This window comes from Hippoglossus hippoglossus, chromosome 9 (assembly GCF_009819705.1).
Source record: "Hippoglossus hippoglossus isolate fHipHip1 chromosome 9, fHipHip1.pri, whole genome shotgun sequence".
Classification (NCBI taxonomy): domain Eukaryota; kingdom Metazoa; phylum Chordata; class Actinopteri; order Pleuronectiformes; family Pleuronectidae; genus Hippoglossus; species Hippoglossus hippoglossus.
Genome location: NC_047159.1, coordinates 6502562 through 6525731, shown reverse-complemented (window position 1 = coordinate 6525731; position 23170 = coordinate 6502562). Strand labels below are relative to the sequence as shown.

General features: G+C 40.6%; 2 protein-coding genes across 4 annotated transcripts; one reads left to right on the top strand and one right to left on the bottom strand.

The window, feature by feature from the left end:
• Positions 1–4749: 4749 nt before the first annotated feature.
• On the bottom strand, positions 4750–14243 carry LOC117767294 (serine/threonine-protein phosphatase with EF-hands 2). Its single transcript, XM_034594774.1, has 17 exons — positions 14192–14243; positions 13877–13885; positions 13351–13478; positions 13218–13272; positions 12955–13130; positions 12256–12370; positions 11919–11965; positions 11547–11713; positions 11379–11415; positions 10293–10442; positions 9868–10197; positions 8562–8747; positions 8260–8402; positions 7382–7488; positions 6372–6538; positions 5964–6051; positions 4750–5191 (listed from the first exon to the last, which is right to left on the bottom strand). The coding sequence occupies exons 1-17, from the start codon at positions 14241–14243 to the stop codon at positions 4938–4940; spliced, it is 2211 nt and encodes a 736-aa protein (XP_034450665.1). The 3' UTR covers positions 4750–4937.
• A 2198-nt stretch (positions 14244–16441) lies between these two features.
• On the top strand, positions 16442–23083 carry LOC117767298 (flavin reductase (NADPH)-like). Of its 3 annotated transcripts, none has more exons than XM_034594783.1 (5): positions 16442–16506; positions 19466–19609; positions 20695–20896; positions 21397–21561; positions 22235–23083. In XM_034594783.1, exons 1-5 carry the CDS (start codon positions 16498–16500, stop codon positions 22390–22392), a joined length of 678 nt encoding a protein of 225 aa, XP_034450674.1. In that variant the 5' UTR covers positions 16442–16497; the 3' UTR covers positions 22393–23083. The 3 variants fall into 3 exon arrangements, with proteins under 3 accessions (XP_034450674.1, XP_034450675.1, XP_034450676.1); XM_034594784.1 differs by having other exon boundaries at positions 16470–16506; positions 19388–19609; XM_034594785.1 differs by having other exon boundaries at positions 16499–16516.
• The last annotated feature ends 87 nt before the right edge of the window (positions 23084–23170 follow it).

The window sequence follows — 23170 nt, the reverse complement described above, 5'->3', positions numbered from 1 at the left end:
CTCACGTTTTGCATAAAAACTGAATAAACTCCGAGGAAACCTCCCTTTAGTGCAACAGCGAGATCACTTTAGCCAAATAGCTGTGACTCTTTCTGTTTTCTACCCTCTCCACCTCTGACTCTTCTTCCCGTACATGAAACTTACCGCTGAAGTGCAACAAGTTCAGGCAGGTTTTCTGGTACTACAAGACAGCGACACTTTTCTGTGACAGATGAATCCACGTGGGGCGTTACATGCGTGTGTAATGGCTCTGTTCATTATTCTAAGTGGTAGCCTCGGGGCAGTTACATCTCGCTGTCTTCTCGTATGTTTTCGACCCTTGTGACGATCACTTCAGGGCCTGCAGGCGTCAACACGTTCACAGTTTCTGCTTCAGTCAGACATATTCAGTTTCTTTGGGACTCGATCGACCCTCTGTTGAGTCGATGCTCTTGTTTGCTTGCACTGCAAACCCTGTCTCCTAAATATAACAACTAATCTGCAACAGCAAACATTATTTTGTGCAATATGTAACATTTAGCAGACGGCGTTTGGACACTGTGACTCTTCGGCTGATTGCATCACTCAGTCTCATGTAGGGGTTTCTTTGGTTCATTTCTACATTAGTTGTGTGTTTTTGTTGTGCAGCTCTTGATCTGTTCTAATGCATCAGCACAAATTCAAAAATATGATGAAGCCAAATCTTAAGTGATAATAACTGAAAACATTACTATAGATTATTTAATATTAGATAATGTATAATGACAAAGCACAATAATCAACATTTCCGTAAATTCGGTGCCAGATCACAAAGTTCCAGAGGATGACGTCTTCAACTGTCGTGCTTCCAAAATCCCTAAATATTTCATTCACAATGACAAAGCAAAAAAGCAGCACATCCTCTCCTTCTGAAAAGCAGAAACCACAAAATGTCAGACATTTTGTTTCATTATCTCTGCTTTAATATTTAAATATAAAAAAACATAATAAATGATTGATTGACAATGAGGAACCATTTCTTAACGTCTTTATTCGAACACTCCAAAGGCCTTTTGACTGCACCTAGTTGTTGAGTTCATGTACGGCCCCTTCTACCTTTTAGTTTTTTATCTTTGTCCTGATTGATTTCCTTGAAAGAACTGTGTGTTCACTGAGAGAGTTTAGGGCACAACAACCTGCAGAATGAGAAGTTTGTCTACAGGCAAACGTAGAATTCAATGTGTGTGAAGACCTTTCTATATTGAAGGAATATTTACTGGGGTTTAAATCGTATTTCAACTCGTGTGGAAGACAATAGATGCTCATAAACTCCCCACAATAAACATCTATAAAACTGTTTATTATATCTATAATTTTGTTTTAATATCTATTTTCCTTCACATGAACAATAATGCAGGTTCAAGTCAGGTCCTTCGAGACGCTCCAGTTGGCTGATTCCGATGTCTTCGTTAGGGCAGAGCTCCAGCAGCTTTACAACTGTAAGACCACCTGCAGCCGGTGAACAATGGACGCCCCCTCCTCCGACACACTGGAACCACTAGGCCTAACTGCCCCCTGCTTTTGTCCCACTTCTCACCACTGTGTGAGTTTTTGTGTTGAGTGTTTTGGTGGCTGGATGTGAAAAGCAGCAGGGCAGGAGGGTTGGCCTCCATCCCTGGAGAAAACACCCTGATGTTTATCAGCCGACCAAGAACAAGAATAAAGAAGTGCTTACTTTTTCATTTACCTTCTCACCGAAAGAAGAAAATCAGACCACAATGGTGTCTTTATAATGTGAATCTACAGCCAGAAGACTGTAGCTTAGCACAAAGACTTGAATAGGGGGAAACAGTTAAACAAAACCTTAATCACTTAAGTAACCCTATTGTGCAGAGTATGTTTCTATAGGAACTACAGATTGTTAGGCCTTGGGGGAAATACATGTGCTCTGAGGGTCACCTCATGTAGGACAGGTTTATAACATGCAGGTAAACATCAACAGAAAACTAAGTTTCAGCGTTTTGTGCTGGTTCACACCCTTTTTATAAACAGTGTGTGGTTCTCACTCAGTTAGGAAAAGTTCCCTCCGTCCTAAACGCTGACAAAATGTACAAACGTTAGCTGCAGGACGTCAAAGAACGACACGCTACGATGCAAATAGTTTGCTAAACAAAAAACATTATTAATTACTAACTCATTTAACTCAAATTTCCAAATATCTCAATTTTACAAACATTACTGTCTCTGCAAGTCAAGATCCCAGCGCAAACGTGACCGATCCAAAATGTCCTCATAGCCCAGGAGTTGCTTCTCTGCCAAAACCTCAGAGGACGATGTGTCCTCTCCATGTGAGTAAACATTGGTTTGAGCAATATGCTTTTTAAAACCCCTGTTTAAACAGCAGGCAGCTCAGGACACGTTTCCACCCACTTCAACGATTATCCCCTGAAAGCAAAACTACTGACTCAGCTACAGACACAGATAATGCTGCTAACACCCTGAGGCATTTCATTGTCTCATACTTTGGGGTGTCGTGCCTTCAGAAATCCAAGTGAGAGACTATAACTTTGTTTGCTTTTGTTTATTGATCACTAACCAGTTGTTGGACAATTATTATCGTATAAAATCGCAGTGCGTACTTGTTGTAAGTACTTCAGTCTTCAGTACCAACATGCTGGGCTCTAGGGGACTTTTTAACTATAGTCCACAACGTTTCAGCCCCGTTTTATTTAGAAATTAATACTTTTACCGTCAAAAGATTTGAAGTACCCATAAAATGACACATTGCTGTAAATTAACTTACCCCACAGTATACACCAGTAGGGCTATTAGTGGATTGACAATTGACTGTGCGACTGTGCGAAACTAGTGAAGTGTGGGGGTGTCACTTTAGGTTGTTCTCTCTTTTACAAACCAAACAATCAGTCGATTAATCAAGCAAACTAGTTTAATCCATTATAAAAAATAAACATTTGCTGCAGAAATATGTTTACGGTTGTAACCTAGTCAACCAGCCACTGCAGTAGAAGTGTAATAATAATCTAATGATATAATTAAACAGTATAACTGTCAAAGGAAGGACTTTTACTTTTCTAGGAGTATTTTTACAGTGTGGTATTAATACTTTTACTCTGCCAATGTTAATAACATGAATACTTTCTTTACTTCTGCTCCCACACGTTGTGTTAAATGGTCTTTCGTGCCCCCTGCTGGTGGTTCTGAAAAGTACTATGACTCACGACAAATCACTCACAACATAATAAAACAGTTTGATAGATGAATGATGTGTTTGCATGTGGACTAAAACTCTTCACTTCCCATGGAGATAATTAATGTCAAAATATTATTTGAAATAAAAATAATACAAAATGTGCATTTAATGTTTATATTCAGTCTTTTGTCCCTTTTTCTGTGTGTAACTTTTATTTTCAGTATGTGTGTGATGTTGTGTCTGATGTGTCCATTTAGATCATTGAAGTCCGGACAGTTCTAGTGTGGAAACGTTTTTTATTCAACTATGCAAACTGAGAATATTCAGCTCAAAAACACCGTGTTTTGACATTTTTATTATGATTTGCTTTCTTGCAGAATTAGATGAGAACAATTCAGAATATCAAACCATCCCTGCGACTGCGCTTTGAAGCATTTAGGACGAAGACGTATTAAACCTAAAGTCAAATGAATAAAATAATGAATTCTCTGTTTTAGAACAAGTTTAGGGTATATATCCCACCTAAAGGACCCCAGTACATGGTCGGCATTTGGCATCATCATCATCATCATCATCATCATCATCATCATCATCATCATGATCAGTGCAACCTAGACTTAACTTCATCTCTAGAAGTTAAATTTTCTTCTACTGCTAAGGCACCATCAGCATTTAGTTGCAAATACGTACTGTAGTGCTTATTGTTGAGTTGCACACTTATCTGTGGTAAATCATGTGTGTGTTTTTGGGTCAGTTTGTTGTATAAAGTGTTAAAAAGGAGCAGAGTAACACAAACAGAGTAACTTCCGCACACCGACTCACTGAGAGCTTCAAAACCACAGAGTTACCCAGTGTCCTGCTTGAGACACAGTGCCAGAGAGCATGTTAAAATAAGAGGAGATAATAAAACCCCTTCTGCTCCATACACAGAGTTTGTTGTTGTCATTTTCACTATTTTCCAAGGGGATGATTCCTGTATCTCGATGGGGACTGATATCTATGAGTGGGCACAATTTGGTGCTGATCCAAATAAAAAAATCAGTGGGATCTAGCAGGTTTAATTGTGGTTTCATTGGGTCTTGGTGTTTGAACAATTGGCCCAATGTTAAACTATAGTTAACTTATCATTTTTGTATCAATCGATTGAGGAAATTGTCACTGGATTAACTGATGAAAATAATAATTAGTTTCAGCTCCTTAACCATTTAAATGCATTTTAAGCTGATTCAATCGGAGTGGAATTAAAATGCATTCCATTTAAAAACATCTGGAGTCAGTGTGCAGGTGTTACTCTTCATTTAGCAAAGTCAAAACATATTCTGTTGTTAAAAAAAATGATAAGCAAACAGAAGGACAAAAATCCTCGGTGATATTAACAGTGATCACAGTATCTAGCATCGCTACAGTAATAATCAAGCAGCCGAAAGCAGCCTTTTTTGTTTTTGTGTTTGTAGATTTTTACTTTTGCAAATATTAAAACTAAATAAAAGACACAAAATTCCTGGTCATGTGTTTCAGCCACACTTCCTCCTCGGTGGATAAAACTGAATCAGAAATGGAAATGAACATTTGCTGTCAAACGCCCTGAACTCTGACCCGCTCCTGATCCCCATGCGATCAACACAGCAGCTGCTCAGGAGCTTCCTGTCTTAACGTGCGTCACAGAGGCAGCCGGCGTTCCCTGCGTGTGTCCACGCCCTCCCCTCACCGGCGAGGAGCCTGAGCCGAGGTCGCTCTCTGTTTTCAGTCTTTCACTGCGGCTCCCTGCTCAGATGTTGGGCTCCTCGTCCAGCTTGGTGAGGTCGGGGGCCGTGCCCATGAACATGCTGCGCCCTCGCTCCAGCCGGCTCTTCTTGTCCGTGAGGCGGAAGGCCTCCATGAACTCGTCGATGTCGATGCTGCCGTCCTTGTTTCTGTCAATGGTGACGGACAGGTCGGAGATGGCCTCGTCCGTGATCTCCATCTTTAGGTAGACGCTCAGCAGCTTCCAGGTCTGCCGGAAGTCCTCAATGGTGATGAAGCCTGAGGAGGAGGAGGAGGAGGAGGTTAGAGGTCAGGAAGTTAAAGCTGGGATGAAGGGAAGGGAAAAGATATTCATGATGTGCACACTGTTAAAGGAAAAAATGTGTGTCACTGGGTGGGTGTAATCGGAGGTAGGGGGGGGGGCTGGAGAGACCAGTAGGTCACTGGGTTAATCCTGATCAGGAGGATTCAGGAGGCCGTAACCTGCTGTGGCCTCTGGCACAGAGGGAGGCTTAGGGAGGCTGAACGCAGCAGGCGTCTCAATCTGGACACAACAAACACTTCATAAAGACCCTGACACACTTTACACTAAACCCTCTCTCGTTACTCTGTGTGTGAGCAGTCATTTTATCAAGTTGTTCATCAGTTACTTTTCCCATTGTATGAACAACATTGTGAAATGCATCCACACACACATGAATCACTCTAAAAGAGCTTTTTATTGCCAGGTTATGCTCCAAACTAGGACTGAGGCAGCAATAATAAATAGAAACTTTTTATTTTAATGTTGTTTCTTAATTGACTTTACAATGTACTGTTTTTAAATATCCTGCAAGTATAATGGAGTTACAAGAAAGGGGTTGGTCTAGATTGGGAAACAATTAGAGGTGCAGGTGTATGTTCTCTGTTTACTTTATTATTCTCTGTTTTATTTATATACCAATCAATCAATTCCCTGAGGATTTTGAGGAACAAAATATGGCATCCATTATAAATATTCTTTTCAGTTCTCATGTATCTTATGAAGTAAGTAATGAAATTAATATTCTACCTGAGTTGTCCGTGTCGACGATTCTGAAGATGGTCTCCAAGGTGGAGCGGTGGCGATACAGAGTCTCCAGCAGGCTCTGGTCGATGTGCTGCAGGAGGAGAAGGGAGAAAAGTGAGAAAAGTCTTGGACTTGAACGAGAGGTGAAGCATCGTCATGTTTCTACAACCAGTTTGAAAAAAGAAGGTGTTTTGACAATTTGGATTTCCCTGGAGTATCTGTTCGTTACTGCTGATAGTTTTATATTGAGTTTTATACATGAAAGTCCTGTTTACTAACTTAATGTTTTCTATTTATTTTCTCTCTTGTTTATTTTTGTAATGGTTTGGTGTTCTTTTCTTTTTTTTCTTCTACTTTTTAAAAATAAACAAATAAAGACAGCTTTTGTCATCAGTACACTTCCGTACTCACATCCGTGTTGGGTCCCTTGATGGCGAGCTCGTTGAACCACTCGTTGTAGTCGACCGTGCCGTCGCTGGTCTTGCAGGTGACGAGTTGACCGCGCATCATCCTCCAGGGCAGGCCGAGGTGCATCACACTCTCCACTGCAGTGGCCCATTCATTCAGAGACACCAGACCTGACGGGGGAACGAGAGACGACGTTAAAACTCTTCATTCTGAGCCATGACTTACTATCTGATACAATATAAGATTTCAGCCACTTTTCCTTCTGTTGTTTTTAATTGCCTGGTACTTTTGGATGCACTGGTTCCCCACAAAGTCTCATAACAAACACTCCACATTGTCCAAGATGAAATGATCAGCTGACATTAGCATCAGCACAAACAGGATGTCGGTTAATAAAGAAAAGGAAACTGCAGTAAAGAAATGTCAACAATATATTTGTGACTTTAAAAAAAAAAACTGTGAACTCAGTGCACAGGTCAGATCTCAACTCTTTAATAAGCAAATTCAAAGGAAGCTTTTTTTGTGTATTTATGTATAAAGTAACTTTATTATCTTTATTAGCATTATGAAAAGTCCATTGTCAGTCAGGCTCTGCTTGAAAGAATGTATTTTTCAATACAACGCTGTTATTAGATGAACAATTCTAATTCTGATCCATTCTATGAACAAAAAACACACACACACACACACACACACACACACACACACACACACACACACACACACACACACACACACAACTGCTTAATCACTGAATAACAACAAGAGTTTCAGCTGAAGTTTGTGTGAAACTATCAAATGTTGTGTTCGGCCCACATCTTGTTGTTTTCCTGAACGGTGGAATATGATGCTCGTCACAGAGCACAAAGGTGTGAGCTCGTATTTCTCCACATCGAGACATTAACCTGTGAGAACCTCATGAGATTTGTGATTAAATTACTCAACACCTGATTCACTGAGGACTGAACAAACACACACACACACACACACACACACACACACATAACACACACCTGTGTTGTTGCTGTCCAGCTTTTTGAAGGCACAGATGAGGTCAGATTTGTGCGCAAACAGCTGCTCCCGCAGGACTTTGAGGGCTGAGCGCTCGGTCCGACCAACTCTGCAGACGACATGAAGACAATATGAGTTCAGACAGAGTTCAGACCTTTTAATCACACTTGGTTCTGTTGCCTCCAGGTCCAGTGTGTAAGATTGAGGTGAAAGGGATCTAGTGGCAGAAATTGAATATAAAATAATCCTAGTGATGTTTTCACTGGTGTGTTTCATCTCAATTTAATGAATTGGGGTTTTCTTTTTCCTTGAATGAACCCTTTATGTTGAAATACTTTATATTTACGGAGGCTGCCATGTTTTTTACAATAGCCCAAACTGGACAAACTAAACATCTTTTGAGTTTCGATGACAACTGAAGGTTACTACAGGTTCTGTCCATGTTTGGAGGTGGAGGGTGAGGTGAGGGGTATTCAGCTGCAACATGTAACTTCACCACTAGATGTCACTAAATTCTACATACTGGACCTTTAAGCTAGAATAAAAATAAAAATCCCACCTCACTTTAGATAGTCCATAATGCAATGAAATGTTTGCAAATTTACTAAAAAGGAAAAGCGGATTCACGGCAGAGAAGAACTAAAAGAAATTAGTTATTTTCTTTTAGTTTAACAACATCAAACATTGTTTAATGTTTCAGTTTTATGGACAACACTTTTTTTGCTTTGTTTGCTGTTGTTTGTTGTGTTTTCCTGCTTCTTATGCATGATTCACGTTGTCATTTGTGTTTGTGTAGTTTATAACAATTAAGTAAAACTAAATCAAGCCAAACCCATGATTCACATCACTGGAGTGAGTTTCTTCTCGTGCTCTTTTGTACCTTTGTCGAACGGTGAGCTCTCTGGTCATGCTGGTGGCCTGGTACTGAATCATATAAGGCACAAGGTCTGGACCCAGCTTCACGTAGGCGCCCCTGTTGCTTCCCACGTCGTAGTAGTTGGAGGCAGAGAACAGAGTCAGGACCTAAGGCATATGAAAGAAGAGTTTAATGTTTAATTTTCAAAAGCTCCTCAGAAAAAAAACTGTGTGAAATGCATCTGCGACCATGTCACTAATCTGTTTTTACTGGAAACTGATGGAACTGTGGGATTATCAGGGAATCAGTGGCCCGTCTGAGCTCACCTTACGATTGTGGCAAAACTCATAACCCTCCTGTTTACACTCGTGTGAGCGGATGATGAGCTGCAGGTTGTGTCTGTTCAGAAAGTCCTCGGTGACGTCGGGGCCCCAGTAGCAGCCTCCGCCCCGCACCTCATTGGGCACGCAGCCGTCCTGGCTCATCGGGTCGCTCCACAGCAGGTCCAGGATCTGGAGGCACGAGATATTTTATTTGAACCCCCTGGAGTCTAAGACCTTATCAGCCACTTGAGAGGGACTTAAACCTGCCTCAACATTTGGATAAGTCTCACCTACTGAAAACACTGATCCCAAAGGGCAACACAAGATTTCACTGAGCACAAATAACCTGAGAGCTGTAAGAATGTCATCAATATGGAAATGTCTGTTGAACTCATGTTGGTGTAATTAGACTCCACAGGGATTAAACCACTCAATCTGATCGGGAGAATCCTTCTTCCTGCTTCACTCGTGTAACAGGGCAACAAAAATGAATCAGTACAGGGTCTTTTACTTCAGACTTCAGGTACCAGAGCTACATGCAGTGACTGAGCATCACCACCCAGCTCCAGAGCCACATGAAACCACTGGTGACGTTGGAAAAGCAGATTGAAGTGACGGCAGTGGGATTAATGATGCGGATGGATTACAGCATGTTAAAGCCCACGTAGGTAACAATCCACAGCTCTTACACTGAGGTAAGTGTCGATAACTGGTGGATGACGTCTGAACAAAACAAACTTGGTTTCTGCGTCAAGTCAATCACTTAATGTCTCACATGGGAAACTTGGAGACCGGACAAGGACGAAAAATGACTGTGAGTATAAATAAATGCAAACAAATAAGTGAAATCTACAAAATAACATGATTTGGTGATGCTATGTCTGTATTCAAACATTTATTCCCTTATCCCCTTACTCATTTATTCAATAATTGTATTATTAATTTCTGTGTTTACATATTTATACATACTTTTGTCATTGTTTTGCCTCTGTAGTAATAATAGAAATGTATATATAGCAAACACCTTCACAGAGCAAAGGCAATAAACTAAATTATGACCATAGTTCCGAATTTGGCTTGTACTTTTTTAGTTTGGCTCATGTCCCATCTGCTAACATGGAGGAGGTGTGATTTATAACCTATACTGCCACCAGGGGGAGATCAAGACACTTTGACTTCATTTTGGGGAGTTGTCATGTCGTCCATGTTTGTATACAGTCTATGAGCAGCTCTAATGTGTGAGTACTGATACTGATGTGAAGCTGAGAGAAATAACACATCGTTAAATACTCCTCTGGTCAATATTCACCTGTTTCCATTCTTCCTTGGCGTTGTCACTGCTGACAGACTCAGTGGACACGGTCAGAGTCGTCTCTTTTTCTGTGGACCTGTTGATGAAGACGGACTGTCTCCTCCTGCGGACCTCCAGATCGTCCTCCGAGTTCCCTTTGATCCGGTCAGAGAAGTCCTGCAGCGAGCGGCTGTGGAAGCTGTCCCGGGTTCCCAGAGGCTTGGGATAGATGAGGGAGGCCCGGCGCTGGAAGGACTTGCCCCAGACGTCGTCGTCCACGTCCGAGTCGATGGACGTCCCCGTTGAGCTGATGTGCCTCTTCTTTGGAGGCCTCAGTGCTGAAACATACTGGGACAAGCACAGGAGAGCACAGGCTTCAGGAAAAACATCAGGACAAGAAGGTGAATTTAAGAATATCACTGCTCTGCACACGGTTCCCTCACATTGTGCCGGTCCACCCTGGTGAGGACGCCGAGGTCTGTGGTGTCGGAGATTCCTCCATGAAGAACCAGAACCTTCTGGTCGATCACTGTCGCTAATGGCAACCAGCTGAAGATCTTCTGCAGCAGCTTCAGGATCCGTTTGCCGTGCAACTGAGGAGAAACACAGGAGTTCATTTATCTTCCTTTTTTAATGTTCTGTATGGATCTTAAAAGCTTTTCTAAATGAAGGATTGTTTTAAAGAGTTAAAAGTGTTTGGACAGTTTAACCATTAATCTTAATATCATTGACTGAAGCTGCTGGTTCCTTAGAAACAAAAACAGTCTTGTGAACCAATCATTCTTTGTTGTGTTTACTTTATTTATCTATGGTAATAATTTCATTAACGTCGATTTAACTTGTTTTTACTGAAACCACTAAAACCTAAAAAGAACTAGTTAATGTGACTTGACAAATTAAGTAACTTGCCAAATTAACAAACTTTTACAGGTAGATATAAAGTAAATATGACTAATTGCTGCTTTTACTTACTTTTTCCTAACAATCTGTCTCCTCGATATCTTTTTTGGATTAAGATCCACTTGTTAGATTTTTATTGGATTTATTATTATTTCTTAATGATGTATAGTTGTCTTTGTTTAAATGTGTTGTGTCTCTAGTTTAAAGAAGCACTTTTAGATTGTGAGGTTGATCCCTGTCGAGTGTCTATAAACCAAAGTCAGTGCTGATTCAAACTGGACTGTAGTTTCCTTTCTGTGTCTTTGGAAAACCTTGACCTCTCTGACCCATGAGACGCCATGAACAGGGTCATATGTCCGACAGTCACCGGCTCTAATGACCTCAAATCCTCTTACCTGCCAGGAGGAGTGACTGGTATTGTAGTGGAAAGGAAGTCACGACCTTTATCGGGCCTTAGTGGGAATGTGTAGGCTAATGTGATTGAAACCATTTTAGTTGGCTGCCTCCAAAGATAGCAGGGATAAGGACATGTTGTGGCTCCATGCGTCAGTTTGAACGCCGAGCAATAAACAAAAGAAAAAGGTGTGTTTGGAGATATGTACATTTGCAGGATTATGTGATAAACTTACCTTGTATTTAGTCAACACCTCCTTTGTGAAGCCGTACCTGAACCAGCCGAAGAAACACAAGATACACGTTAGATTTCAGTTTATTTATTACCCTTCTGTTCCCTGATGAATTTGTTAAGGGACGACATGTGGTCAGTTGACGTATTTAACATTTGACTTTTGTTTCACCTCAGATTGACTATATGGTCCTCGTGGTTTCCTCGGTTGAGGTAGACTTCACTGGGGTAGACGAGCATGAATGAAAACAGGATGATAAGGATCTCGATGGAGTCTTTGCCTCGGTCGACAAAGTCTCCGTTAAACAAGTAGGGCTTCTCCAAGGAGGGCATGCCGTTCTGTCACACAAACAACAGCAGCGGGTCAGTACGTCATCCAAATGGGAAATAAACACAGCAGGTTACGGCCAAAAACTGAAGTTTAGAAGGGAAAGAATTATGTCATTCATTAGTCAGTCGATCAACACAAATAATCAGCAACAAGTTCAATTAGAATTTGCAGCTTTTTTCTATTTGAACAGATTTAAGAATACAAGGTTCCAACCTTGTAGAAAATCAGCAGCAGGTCCTCCAGTTGTCCGTGCAGGTCGCCTGCAGTGAAGTGAACAAACACAGGTCATACTTCTGTCTGCTGGTGATTTAACTACTACAGCAAAAGTTAGGTTATACTTCTAATTAAACTGAACTAAGCTAGATTAGTTTGCTGATACATGATTTTGTCAATAACTACTTATTTCAGCTGTTTAAGATCATGTAATCACTCATTATTTTGCATTTCCTCCCCAATCACCTTCCCCTCATAATCAACTCTCACAAACAATATCAATAAAAGGCAAAAATGTATCATCAGTACAAAAAAAAAGTGATTTCTTTCTGCTCACCACAAATAGTGATTTCTTTACTCTGGCAGGTGGAGATTCGGTTGATATTTGGCATCATGCGGAACAGTTTCCAGGTCTCGGCCAGGAGCTGGAGGACGTAGCGCGAGTGCAGCTGCTGCTGAGAGAGAGACTTGTCAGAGGGAAGTCTCAGGTTCAGAGGAACACATGAAACATACATCGTACTACAGCGACTGATATCTGCTGCGGTGTTGTGATGCATGCATCCGTTGTCATGCACGCTTATTGTGTTATGCTATGTCTGTCAGAGGACTTTGAACACCATGTTTTTAAAAGTGCTATTTGAGTTACTAGCACAGAGTAGCTACATGCAGTACAGAAGTTCAAATAGACAGTTGCAGAGTTTCTCCACCAGACTGTACTGACAAGTACATTTTTCAAACTGTAAGGATTTTCCTCTAAATGTGTACTTGTACCTTGCTGTTTTAATCTAAAGGATCTTTATCAAGACTGCTTATGTTTAGAAAAATACCATTAGTCCCAAAACCAACATCAGTGTTTGCCTCAAAAGTAGAATACAGTTACTTTACTTTAATTTTATTTCTGCTTCATGACATAAAGAAAGATCCTTCGGTGGGAATTTAGAAGATGCTTTTAAATCAACTGTACACGTCACAGTGATACAATCTGAGTCATCATGTCTCAGGCAGGTTTGGAAGCACTAATCTGCTGTGCACCCACCTTCTTGTTCCTGAAGGCCTCCACCAGCCCGACTGCCTGCTCCACCGTCAGAGGGAAGAAGAGGTGAGGTCCTGAGTAAATCTCTGGCACCTCGATGTTCTTGTAGCAGAAGTACCTCTCCCACTCGGCGTCCCGACAAACCTCGTTCTCTCTGAAGATGTGCGAGATCAAATTTCCTGGAGGACAACAGGTGGAGCTCATGAGTTTTACACAAGGAAATATCCCCCGAGAGATACGGTGATTCCATTCATGTGAAATCTTACGTTCATTGCTTGAGGGTGTGAAATTGTCCATGAGGTAGCCGAGGAAATTATAAAGCTGCGGACGAGAAGAAAGATGACAGTTGAGTTTGTAGTTTTCTCAGAATCCCACTGATGATCTCTGACAGCTGGTCACCTTTATCTGAGCCTGTTCTCCGGAGTATTCGATGGACTGGAAGATGTGCCAGGTGTATCTGCGTCTCATCTCCGTGCGGGCGACATACTGACGGTACCATCGCTGAATCAGCACAGCAGCTCTTATAGCTGCAGGAGACAGAGGGTGATCAGAAGAGCTTCACATATAACACTGCTTTTCAAAATGTTGTTTAAATTCGATTCTTTTAGTCCATAGCAGCAACAATTTTGTGAGAACCTCCTTAAACTCTATTCTATTCTATGATCTGCTACAGGAGTCTGCAACAAGACCATGGTCCCCTAACAAGGCTCATTCCACTTCTGCCAAAAGCTTTGGAATGTTTAAATAAAAACTTCTACATGTGTGTGTATGATGTGGCTGCTTAGGTTTGGTTCGATATAGGTCTCTTTTGCCTGGGGCCCCCAAAGTCCCTTGAAACGCTTTGTGTTAACAGTAAACACCAGGTAAACAACAACAACAACAACAACAACAACACAACAAACAAGATAAGACAGGTGTGGCTTACTTGTGACGGCTGCACACAGGAGAACAGACAGACATAAAGAAGACACAAATAATGAAACACATGTAAGCAACGCCTCTCAGGGGATATCGTTCTGTGTCTGGAAAGAAATTGTGACATTTTGGTTCAGATCTGGATCAGGGGGTCAGATCCAGTGAGTAATTCATGAATGACAAATCTCTATCTTTACTGTAAGTGTGTGGAATTGGATGCAGCTTGAATTTAAGGGGACTGTTGAACGATACCCGGACGTTTACGCTTTATTACCATTCTAGTCTCAATCTGGGGTTAAGATCAGTCTGCAGGATTGACAGTTACCTTTTCCAGAGTGTTTGTTGAACTGGTTGGACTTTGTGACGCCACATCCCATGACTGTTCCTGTTAAAACACCAAACGAAAAAAACTAAATCACGACACAAAACCGAAACTAAAATGTAGCCCAAAGAAACCAACCTACATTTAAGATAAGTCTTGAATCAGGTGCATTTAGTTTTTTAAAGAAAGGTGATTTTGAAGATGATACTCCATCAGGAGGACATGGCTTTTGACCTTGATACGTGACATCTATAAAATCTGAATACATGTTTACTGATTGAGATGCAGGTTCACTACTCATTCACACATTAGTAAACAGATCTGGCCTCTTTCCCTGACGGAGTGGAGCGTGGCAGCAGGAGAGGTAAAGCTGGAGGCACTTTTAATCTCGTTATCTTGTGGTCCGCTCCTGACCTCGGTGGCCTCAATCCCGGAGCACGGGACGGTTTTTACCTGAATTCTACGAAGGCTTACATTAAGCAATCAATGAAACGGAGGAGGCGGGAAAGAGTAGTGCGGTTATTTTGATCAAATGGTGGATTTAAAAACGTGGAAATTGCATTTAAAAATATCCCTTTGTTGTTTACGGTTAATAAATGATGGATAAATTACTGTTTACAAGTTTCAAACCTAATGTAGATTTCATTCAAGTGTGTTTGCAGATAACTTTCTTTGGCAGTGCTGATTTGGGCCTTTTTTAAAGAACAGATGGGGGCTTTGGTCACATGTAAAGATGTTTAAAAGAGGGTTTCAGACCAAAACTCTGATCTATGAATGATGAATTAATTACCCAAAGGAATAATGGCGCTGTGACATAAAATAAATGCATGGAGAAAAGCTTCGAACAATCATTTAAACCTTGAACATACTTTTTAAGATGTTTCAGACTTTATTCTGACCAAATCAACATCTGAAAAGGATCCAAAACGATGACATATGACATCCTGCATGTATTTACTTACGTGGTCACCTCCTCTCTTCCGGCACCAGTTCCCAAGTTGTTCTGCGGTCAGTTCTGTGTGTCAGCGAGTTTTCACACAGCCATTTGCTCTGTCTCATACTCCACCAGTCGTCCAGGATCAGGTCCAGAACCGCAGGGCGTCCGTCAGACTGGTCATCGCATCAGGGGCCAGTAAGTCACCACAGAGGCTTCATGTACGAAGCTGTATCTCCAGTGTGCAGCTCCACCGGCTCAGTCCCCGGTCCCTCGGTGGGATCACATAATCAAGGCACCGAGCCACAAGTGGATTACTCGAGCTAATGACTTGATGCGACTAGACTGGTCTTAATATAGGAAGATACCAAAGGGCAGAGGTAAACATGCATGGGAGGAGAGAAGCTAGTGTCTGTTTCTGGTTTTTCGGAAATGTTTTTGATCACAGGTGCTTTTTTGAGTCCAGGCTGGTGTGAACTAAAGTAAACTAACTTAATTAAATCATAACATAGGAGTTATTGACTTGTTTCTCATTGACCCCTCCATGTTTCATCACAGCAGCATGGGATGAAACGACTGGTCTGATGCTACAGATATTTTCTGCTGAAACTGTTGAAATAAAAGCTCAAAATGTTCCCAACAAACAAGTTAGTTTGTAGTTGGGTTTATCTATGGTCTTATTTTCAGTTCTTAATTAATGTAATCAGCTATTCTATTATTGCTTTGTGACTTCTCAAATGGGTTCCCCTGATTTGAGCCTTTGGATAATCTTGCTTTTTTTTAATAACTTACTTTACAGTTTCACTTCTTCAGGTTTCTAACTATTATCTAATTATTCAAAGAATAAAATAATTCCTTCCTGACATGGTCACAATTGGTTGATACAACCCAACATTTAGGTTGTCATATGTGTAACAATTAATGAAATGTTTTATTCCTATACCACCACTATAGAAATATATTTCTGATAAGAAAGTGGAACCAGATTATTAATTAGCGACAAACACATGGATTAAATAAACACACATCCCTAGTTTAGAGGTTTCCAAATGATCATTTTTACGTCTCGTCTTGTCAAAACAGAAAATCCTAAATGTTTGATATGAACTGAAAAGGTTTATATAATAACCTCTGAGCTGTGACCAGCAGATTCTGGGTATTGTAATTAATCAACCCCTGAAATTGTGATTAGTGAATAATCAATCACAATTATTAAAAAATATTTAGTAATAACACATTAGTTCATTATTACATTGAATTATACTTTTGGGACATTCCCTTTAATCCATAAGAAACTTTTTTTTAAATCGTTGCTTAACCAACACACCTGAACGCTGCTGCTGTTGAACGTCTCCCTCGCTGACAGGAAGTGTGGATGGACAAGGTGAGTTGTTGTGAGTCGATGTTTAAGTAACAATAACGTTTAACATCTTCAACAAAAACCGTTTGATCTGCACGACACTAGATATTAATATTTAAAGTTTTATATGTGTGTGATATCAAGTAGCCAACCTCACAGGAAGCTGCGTGTTCAGTCACATACACGGATTCATTTTGTTTATATCTAAACAATTGTAACGTTCTAATGTTCGGTTTGTGTTGAAACTGTGAGTTTGTGTTAAAAAGAGTAAATTCTGTAATTTACACATGTCTGTAAACCACCGTAGAAATCAAAGTAGAAACATCTGCAGAACCTGCCTGAGAATTATCAGGTTTTTAAGTTTTCTTTTGTTTTAAAATCACTGGATGATCATTCTCGGCTTATTTGTTGATAGTCAACACTCAGGAACAATTACTAGTGAGATCGGCATATTTATTTTTACAAAATGTTAACAAATATGGTCCCTTTTCATTCAAAACTGACACTACTGCTGACAGCACAACGTAAATTGTCCTGCCACTAGGGGGCGGTAATGCCCCTCTGCGTCGTTTGACAGCTTCAGTGCAAGTAAGATGTGGAGAAGAAGTCATGAAGGAAAACATGGGGTCAAGAGGATGAAAACGATTCAAATTAGATTTTAGTTTTATTTATAAATCACATTTCATGCACAGGTAAAATCACACAGGAACATTAAAAACAATAATTAGAAAGCGGCAATTTTCAAGCAAAACGAAAGATTAAAATGAGTAGAATAAAAGAGTTAAGAGATTACAATAAAAAGAATATAACTGTATGAAAAGCTAAATCAGTTAAATATTACAAATAAAATTGGTGCGAAATAAAATAAAAGTAGAATATAAAATACCATGATGATACAGTATTACCCTGTAAAATAGTTTAGTTAAAGTTCAGTGTGTAGAATTTAGTGACATCTAGTGGTGCAGTTGCATGTTGCAGCTGAATACCCCTCACCTCCCCCTCCCCTTCAGAACATGACAGAGAACCAGTGGCAGCCTTCAGTTGTCATAAAAACTCAAAAGGTAGTAACCCGATGTAAATATAAAGTATTTAAATATTAAAGGACCATTCTAGGGTAAAGAAAACAACATTTCGTACAATTTAGATCAAACACACTAGTGAAAAACATCACTAGGATTATTTTATATTCAACTTCTGCCAATAGATCATTTTCACCTTAATCTTACACACTGAACCTTTAAAGGCACTTGTGAATAAAATAAAGTTTTCAGTATGGATTTAAAAATTGCAGTGGATGGAGCATTCAGCATTTCAGGCAGTTGCTTCCAGAGCTGTGCTGCTTATTGTGTGAGCTGCAGTCGCTAGCGCAGTTCTACACAGACACACACAGACACAAACAGATACACACACACACACACCAACCCCGGATATCTCACACGGCATCCCACAACTTGCGTCACTGCACGTCATTTGATGTGATTTGTGAAAAGGTCGATGGTGCTGCACTGTGGCTGATTTTGGTGACGATTATCGCCATACGTTTTCCCTGAAACCTGGTTTCACTTTGTTTTACAGTGAAACTTGACGCTTTTCAAGTGCAGTTCTTGTAACTTCCTTTCCTGTGCAAAACCAAATTATTTCTGCTTCACTGAGTGGAATGACCTGCAGAAGACTGAAAACTGAATTTCAACCATGACAAATTAATGATTGTAAATACTTAGAAATGCTATACATAGACAGTAGCGTCTCATTTTGTATTAAAATGTCTCTTCCTAAATCTTCAAAAGTGAAGCCGAAATATCCTGGATATGCGTGCGGCCATCTTGGGCTTTTGACGTGGTCATTTTGTGCCAGAGTTTGCTCAGTAATGCTCATGGAGCCGTGGTACAGTCTCAGCTGTCAATCATAATATCAACATCAAATAACTAATTAAAACAAAAACACAGAAGATAAAAATTATATGCACCAGGTTCTGCTTCTCTGTGGTTTCAAATGGTTCACATTTCTCTGTCCTCATCGAACACTAGCAGCTACTGTACAAACTACCAAGAAATACAAATTCTGAATAATCTCCTGACCAATATTTTTAAACTTCAGCGAATGTGTGAGCGTAGTTTCCTCAGGAGCATCTGTCCAAGAATCTCTTCATCATCCTCGGCTGCAGAAATAATCCATTCAGCTCAGTTTGGCTGCAACAAAGAGCCACAGTATTAGTTGTGCTCGCCTGCTTTCATTGAAGTTTTTGTGTCTCTGCGACTGAATTGGGACGAAGGGTTTTCTCACTTTTCATCAAAACTGAAAGATTGGTTTAGGATTTAATTCCATGTTCGACATATTACAAACTCTGCATCTCACCTGTCAAACATTTGGGTGATATTCATAATTGTTATTGACAAGAGAAACTCATGATGGAAAGTACTGTGCGTTTACAAAGAATGCTGGTGTAAACATCAGTAACTTGTTGTGTAATGTTTATTGTTGGGTTTATTGTTTTCGATTAAAATAACTGAAGTTATTAAATTGAGTTGAACAAAATAATTCAGCCAAAAATGTGATCATTAATCATACATTTTTTGTTTTATCTAAACTTTCAAACATCTTCTGGTGCCTCACTTTCAAATGTGAGATTAGTTTTTGTGTGTTAAACACAATTGACATTTTGTTAATTGGAAGAAAAATCTTTAATGGGTATTTTTTCGACTTAAAGTGTTTGTTACATAACAGCAAAACAAAAAGGTCAGTAGGTCTTTTTTTATCTGATAAGTGTCGAATCTTCTCAGAGATCATCAAGAGGCACCTGAGGTAAATGAGTGCACTGTGGAGTTATTCTAAATTCAACATCTGTCACAGAGGCTCTTTATTGGACCAGAATAATCAACTTTTTACACTTGATGTTGCGAAACAGGGAGGGAACCTCCCCCGTGGTTACTTTAAGAGGTCAGAGCATTCACAGCTTCAGCCCTGACTGAGCTCTGTTTGTCAGACTCTGAGGATGAAGATCGCTGTGCTGGGAGCCACCGGGCAGACTGGTCAGTTTCTGGTCAACCAGGCGCTGCAGCAGGGTCACACGGTCACCGCCGTCGTCAGGAACCCGGGAAAACTTCCCATACACCATGATAATCTCAAGGTAATGCCACACTGGCTCTGTGTGTTTTATTGTGCTGCGTGACTATTACAGGCGGTTGTTGCTGCTCCTCTCTGTGAGCTGGGCTCAAAGTTCAGTCAGTGATAAATGTTGTATTGTGTCCTGATGAGGGTTACAGGAGGAAAAACCTGAAGCACTCTCAATGTTTCTGGGCGGTAGCCACAAACGTTTATCAATGTGGTTGTGATTCTGCAACACAGCAAAGATAATTAACCTGGTGTAATTGTTAAAGAAACTTCGGTGAACATATTGATACACATGTTGAAAATGCAAGAAGCAGAACTTAGAGGGGAAAATGGAAAGATTTACATAATCCAAGATGCAAAACAGCAACAAACTACATGTAGAATGTCTCTCAGTGGAGCGCAGACCTCCAGCAAGGCCCGGCAGGCTCTGTACATTCAATCAAGCTGCACCAGATTTCAAACCCCCATAGATTTCAGTCCCCTAAATATGTCAGATAAAATATTGCTTGGTTTGTCAGCATCTGTACCAACATTTTATGAGTTCTTTCTTGGCCCGATTTCCATCAAGTTTCATGGAAATGCTTTCAGTACTTTTTTGCATAATCCTGCTGAGAAACGAGCAAATAAACCAATAAACCAACGGACAGCAGCTTAGGTAATACGAGGTCTATCAGCTGGACGCATGATGACTCATAGAAAGGAAAAAGAGTGAATGTTATTATTTAATGTTGCAAATCTCTGGTCAGATAAGTTAACAACCACACAAAGCACTTTACACATCAGGTCTTTTTATACAGCGCTTCTTTTTCATTCAGCCAATAAGACATCAGGGGTAATTTATAGTTCAGTGTCTCGCCAAAAGCAACTTGGACCTGCAGACGGGAGGAGCCGGGGGTCGAGCCACCGTTCTCCTGATCTGTGGCCCTGCGGCTCAGAGCCACAGACATTTGTGTCTTTTCATGGGATTTGCTAACCAGAAGAAAACTGTATACCAGCCTTGTCATGGAATATGGTTCATCAGTACAATTAAAAAAATAAAAGCATTTAAACGTCTTTCATACACAAATATAAAACTCATTCACTCTCCTTGTCTGCTTCCAGGTGGTGGAGGCTGATATTTTCTCCGCGGACAGTCTGACGAGTCATTTCAAGGGACAGGATGTGATCATGTCCTGCCTCGGCTTCCCGACCTCCATCTTCTCGTCCGTGTCGGGCTACACCCAGTCCATGCAGGCTATGGTCAGCGCCATGCGAGAGGCCCGGGTCAACAGGATCATCACCATGACCTCCTGGTATACTGAGCGTAAGTCCAGCTCACATGATGATGCCTTCAAGGCCTTTTCTGATTTGTTATTATAAAAAGAGGAAGTATGTAAGTGTAGATTAATCTGTTCAACTTATTCAACTCATTTGGAAACTTGTGGCTGCATTGCATTGTCGTCTATTGAGGCTTTTAGTTGCTTCATATTTGTATAATTAATTTTTCTATAAAGGAATCCTGTTTCCTTGGCTTGTTCAGGTTTAATTCAAATTTCTTCAAGGAGCCGCTTGTTTGAGGCTCTGACACAAAAAACCAATCCGATGTCCCGATAATGTAACAGCATAGTTGACGTGTTGAAGCTTTTGAAGCCTTTTGAATGACATTGTGTCTCTGTTTTTTAATATTTCATAGACTAAATGATTATTTGATTAATTACTAATAGACAGATTAATCAATAAAAGTGTAATAAAAGTTAGTTGCAGTAAAATAAGTTCAGTTTAAGTTGAGTTTTTAATTCTGTGCTTTTTGTTCTCCATTGTTAGCCAACTCAGGAACTAACTCGCCTTACCTCATCCGCTTCCTCCTGCTGCCGATGATCCGGAGTGTCCTCACCAACATGTATGAGATGGAGCAGTTTCTGCAGGACACTAAGGACGTCACCTGGACCGTGGTCCGTCCACCTGGACTCAAGAACCTGCCGGCCTCAGGTAAAGGCAAACAGGCAGGCGCCAACAGAGGGGGACAGAAAAGACTTGAACATGCCCAAGAAATGTGCATTAAACTTTTTAATCTTAAAACAGCAGCTTGGAAATGAGTTTGCTGGTTCTGTGACTTGGAATAGGGAGAATGTTTCCTCTTTTATTCCCAGTCCTCACCCTGAACATCTGTTCTTGCTCTGTGTAACTTTGGTGAGTGGCTACGATCTCCTATGAGAAGTGTGGCGCTGAATGACTGAACTGTGAATCAGTTAAAAACCAGAGTTTACCTCCAAAATTCAGTCAGGAACCTTTTAAAATATCAATAATTCTTCACAAAGTTTGGTGGATTTGTTACAACGTCAGCAAAACAAGAACAGGAGGCAGTTTGTTTGTCGCCAGGGTTTCGCAACCAAGAGCAGCAGAGCTTCCTCCATGATGCACACTGCCTCAGGATCCACTTTGACACAGTTCAAGCTCATTAGCACGTGTTCTCATCATATACTGGCTTGTTTATGTGAATGAATGGGCTCAGTTTGTGTAAATAACCGGCCGTTTCGTGAGGGTTTTTTTCCGTTTGCTTCCAAGAAAACGTTGTCCCCCTTCTCTATTTATAGGACCTGATGTAAACGCTGATGTCATAACCCCACTAACTCTCAGGTTTTCATCTCTGTCATCTCTACAGCTCAAGAGTTTCTGACCCACGAGGGATACTTTGTGCCCCAGAGCAGCGGTCAGGCTGCAGGCGGTGCGGTGGGCAGAGGAGACGTGGCTCGCTTCATGCTCTCTCTGGTCAGCAGCAACGCCTGGGTCAAGAGGGGCGTCGCCATCACTACCAAATGAGAAAAGAAGAAGAGTAGTTGCCAAAGAGTCAGTTCACATTCTCCAGCCACGCAGATATTTATTTATATTTCCTTTTCAGATATCAACCGTTGAGATTTTGAGCCTCCACTGCAATACAGCAGAGGTCAACAGAAGGTTTTGGTTTTCAAAACATTCACAAATCTAATTTTTAGATATTTTCTCAATTAAGCCAGTGACCATTTTGTCTAAAGAAATGTCAGAAAATGGTGAAAACAGTCATTATAGAGCAAGGTGATTTTTTTATGTTTTATTATCACACATCACAAATAAAAGCCACAATTTTATCCACATTTCTTTCGACTGACTGATGGATTAATAAACTCTTCGCTTCTGCTTCGAACTGATCAATGTGAAGGTTTCGGCTGCTGCACGTAGTAACTGTCTTCACGGTAGATTCTGCCCGAGCTAAGGACGGGTTGGGTTGAACTGGCCCTTTAACTACATGTGCAGTTTACTTCCTGCCTCGACAGTCTATCGTTGCCTTACATGTCTTTTTAATGACTCTTGTTTATTATCTTTGTTTGTTGTTTTTATGATCAGTGAAAACTCAGCGAGGTTACACTGCTCTCACTGTTTGTAAGACATGATTACAGCCACATGAGGTCAGTGTGGTGCCACCTCCTGCAGCAGCAAGTGACCTGCGACTTGATTTAATGTACGAAAGTCTGTTCGCTTTTTATTTACAGTGGATATCTCTGAATGAAATAAAACCTTCCATGTTCAATATGTTGTATTTATGAGCAGTAATTTAGATTAA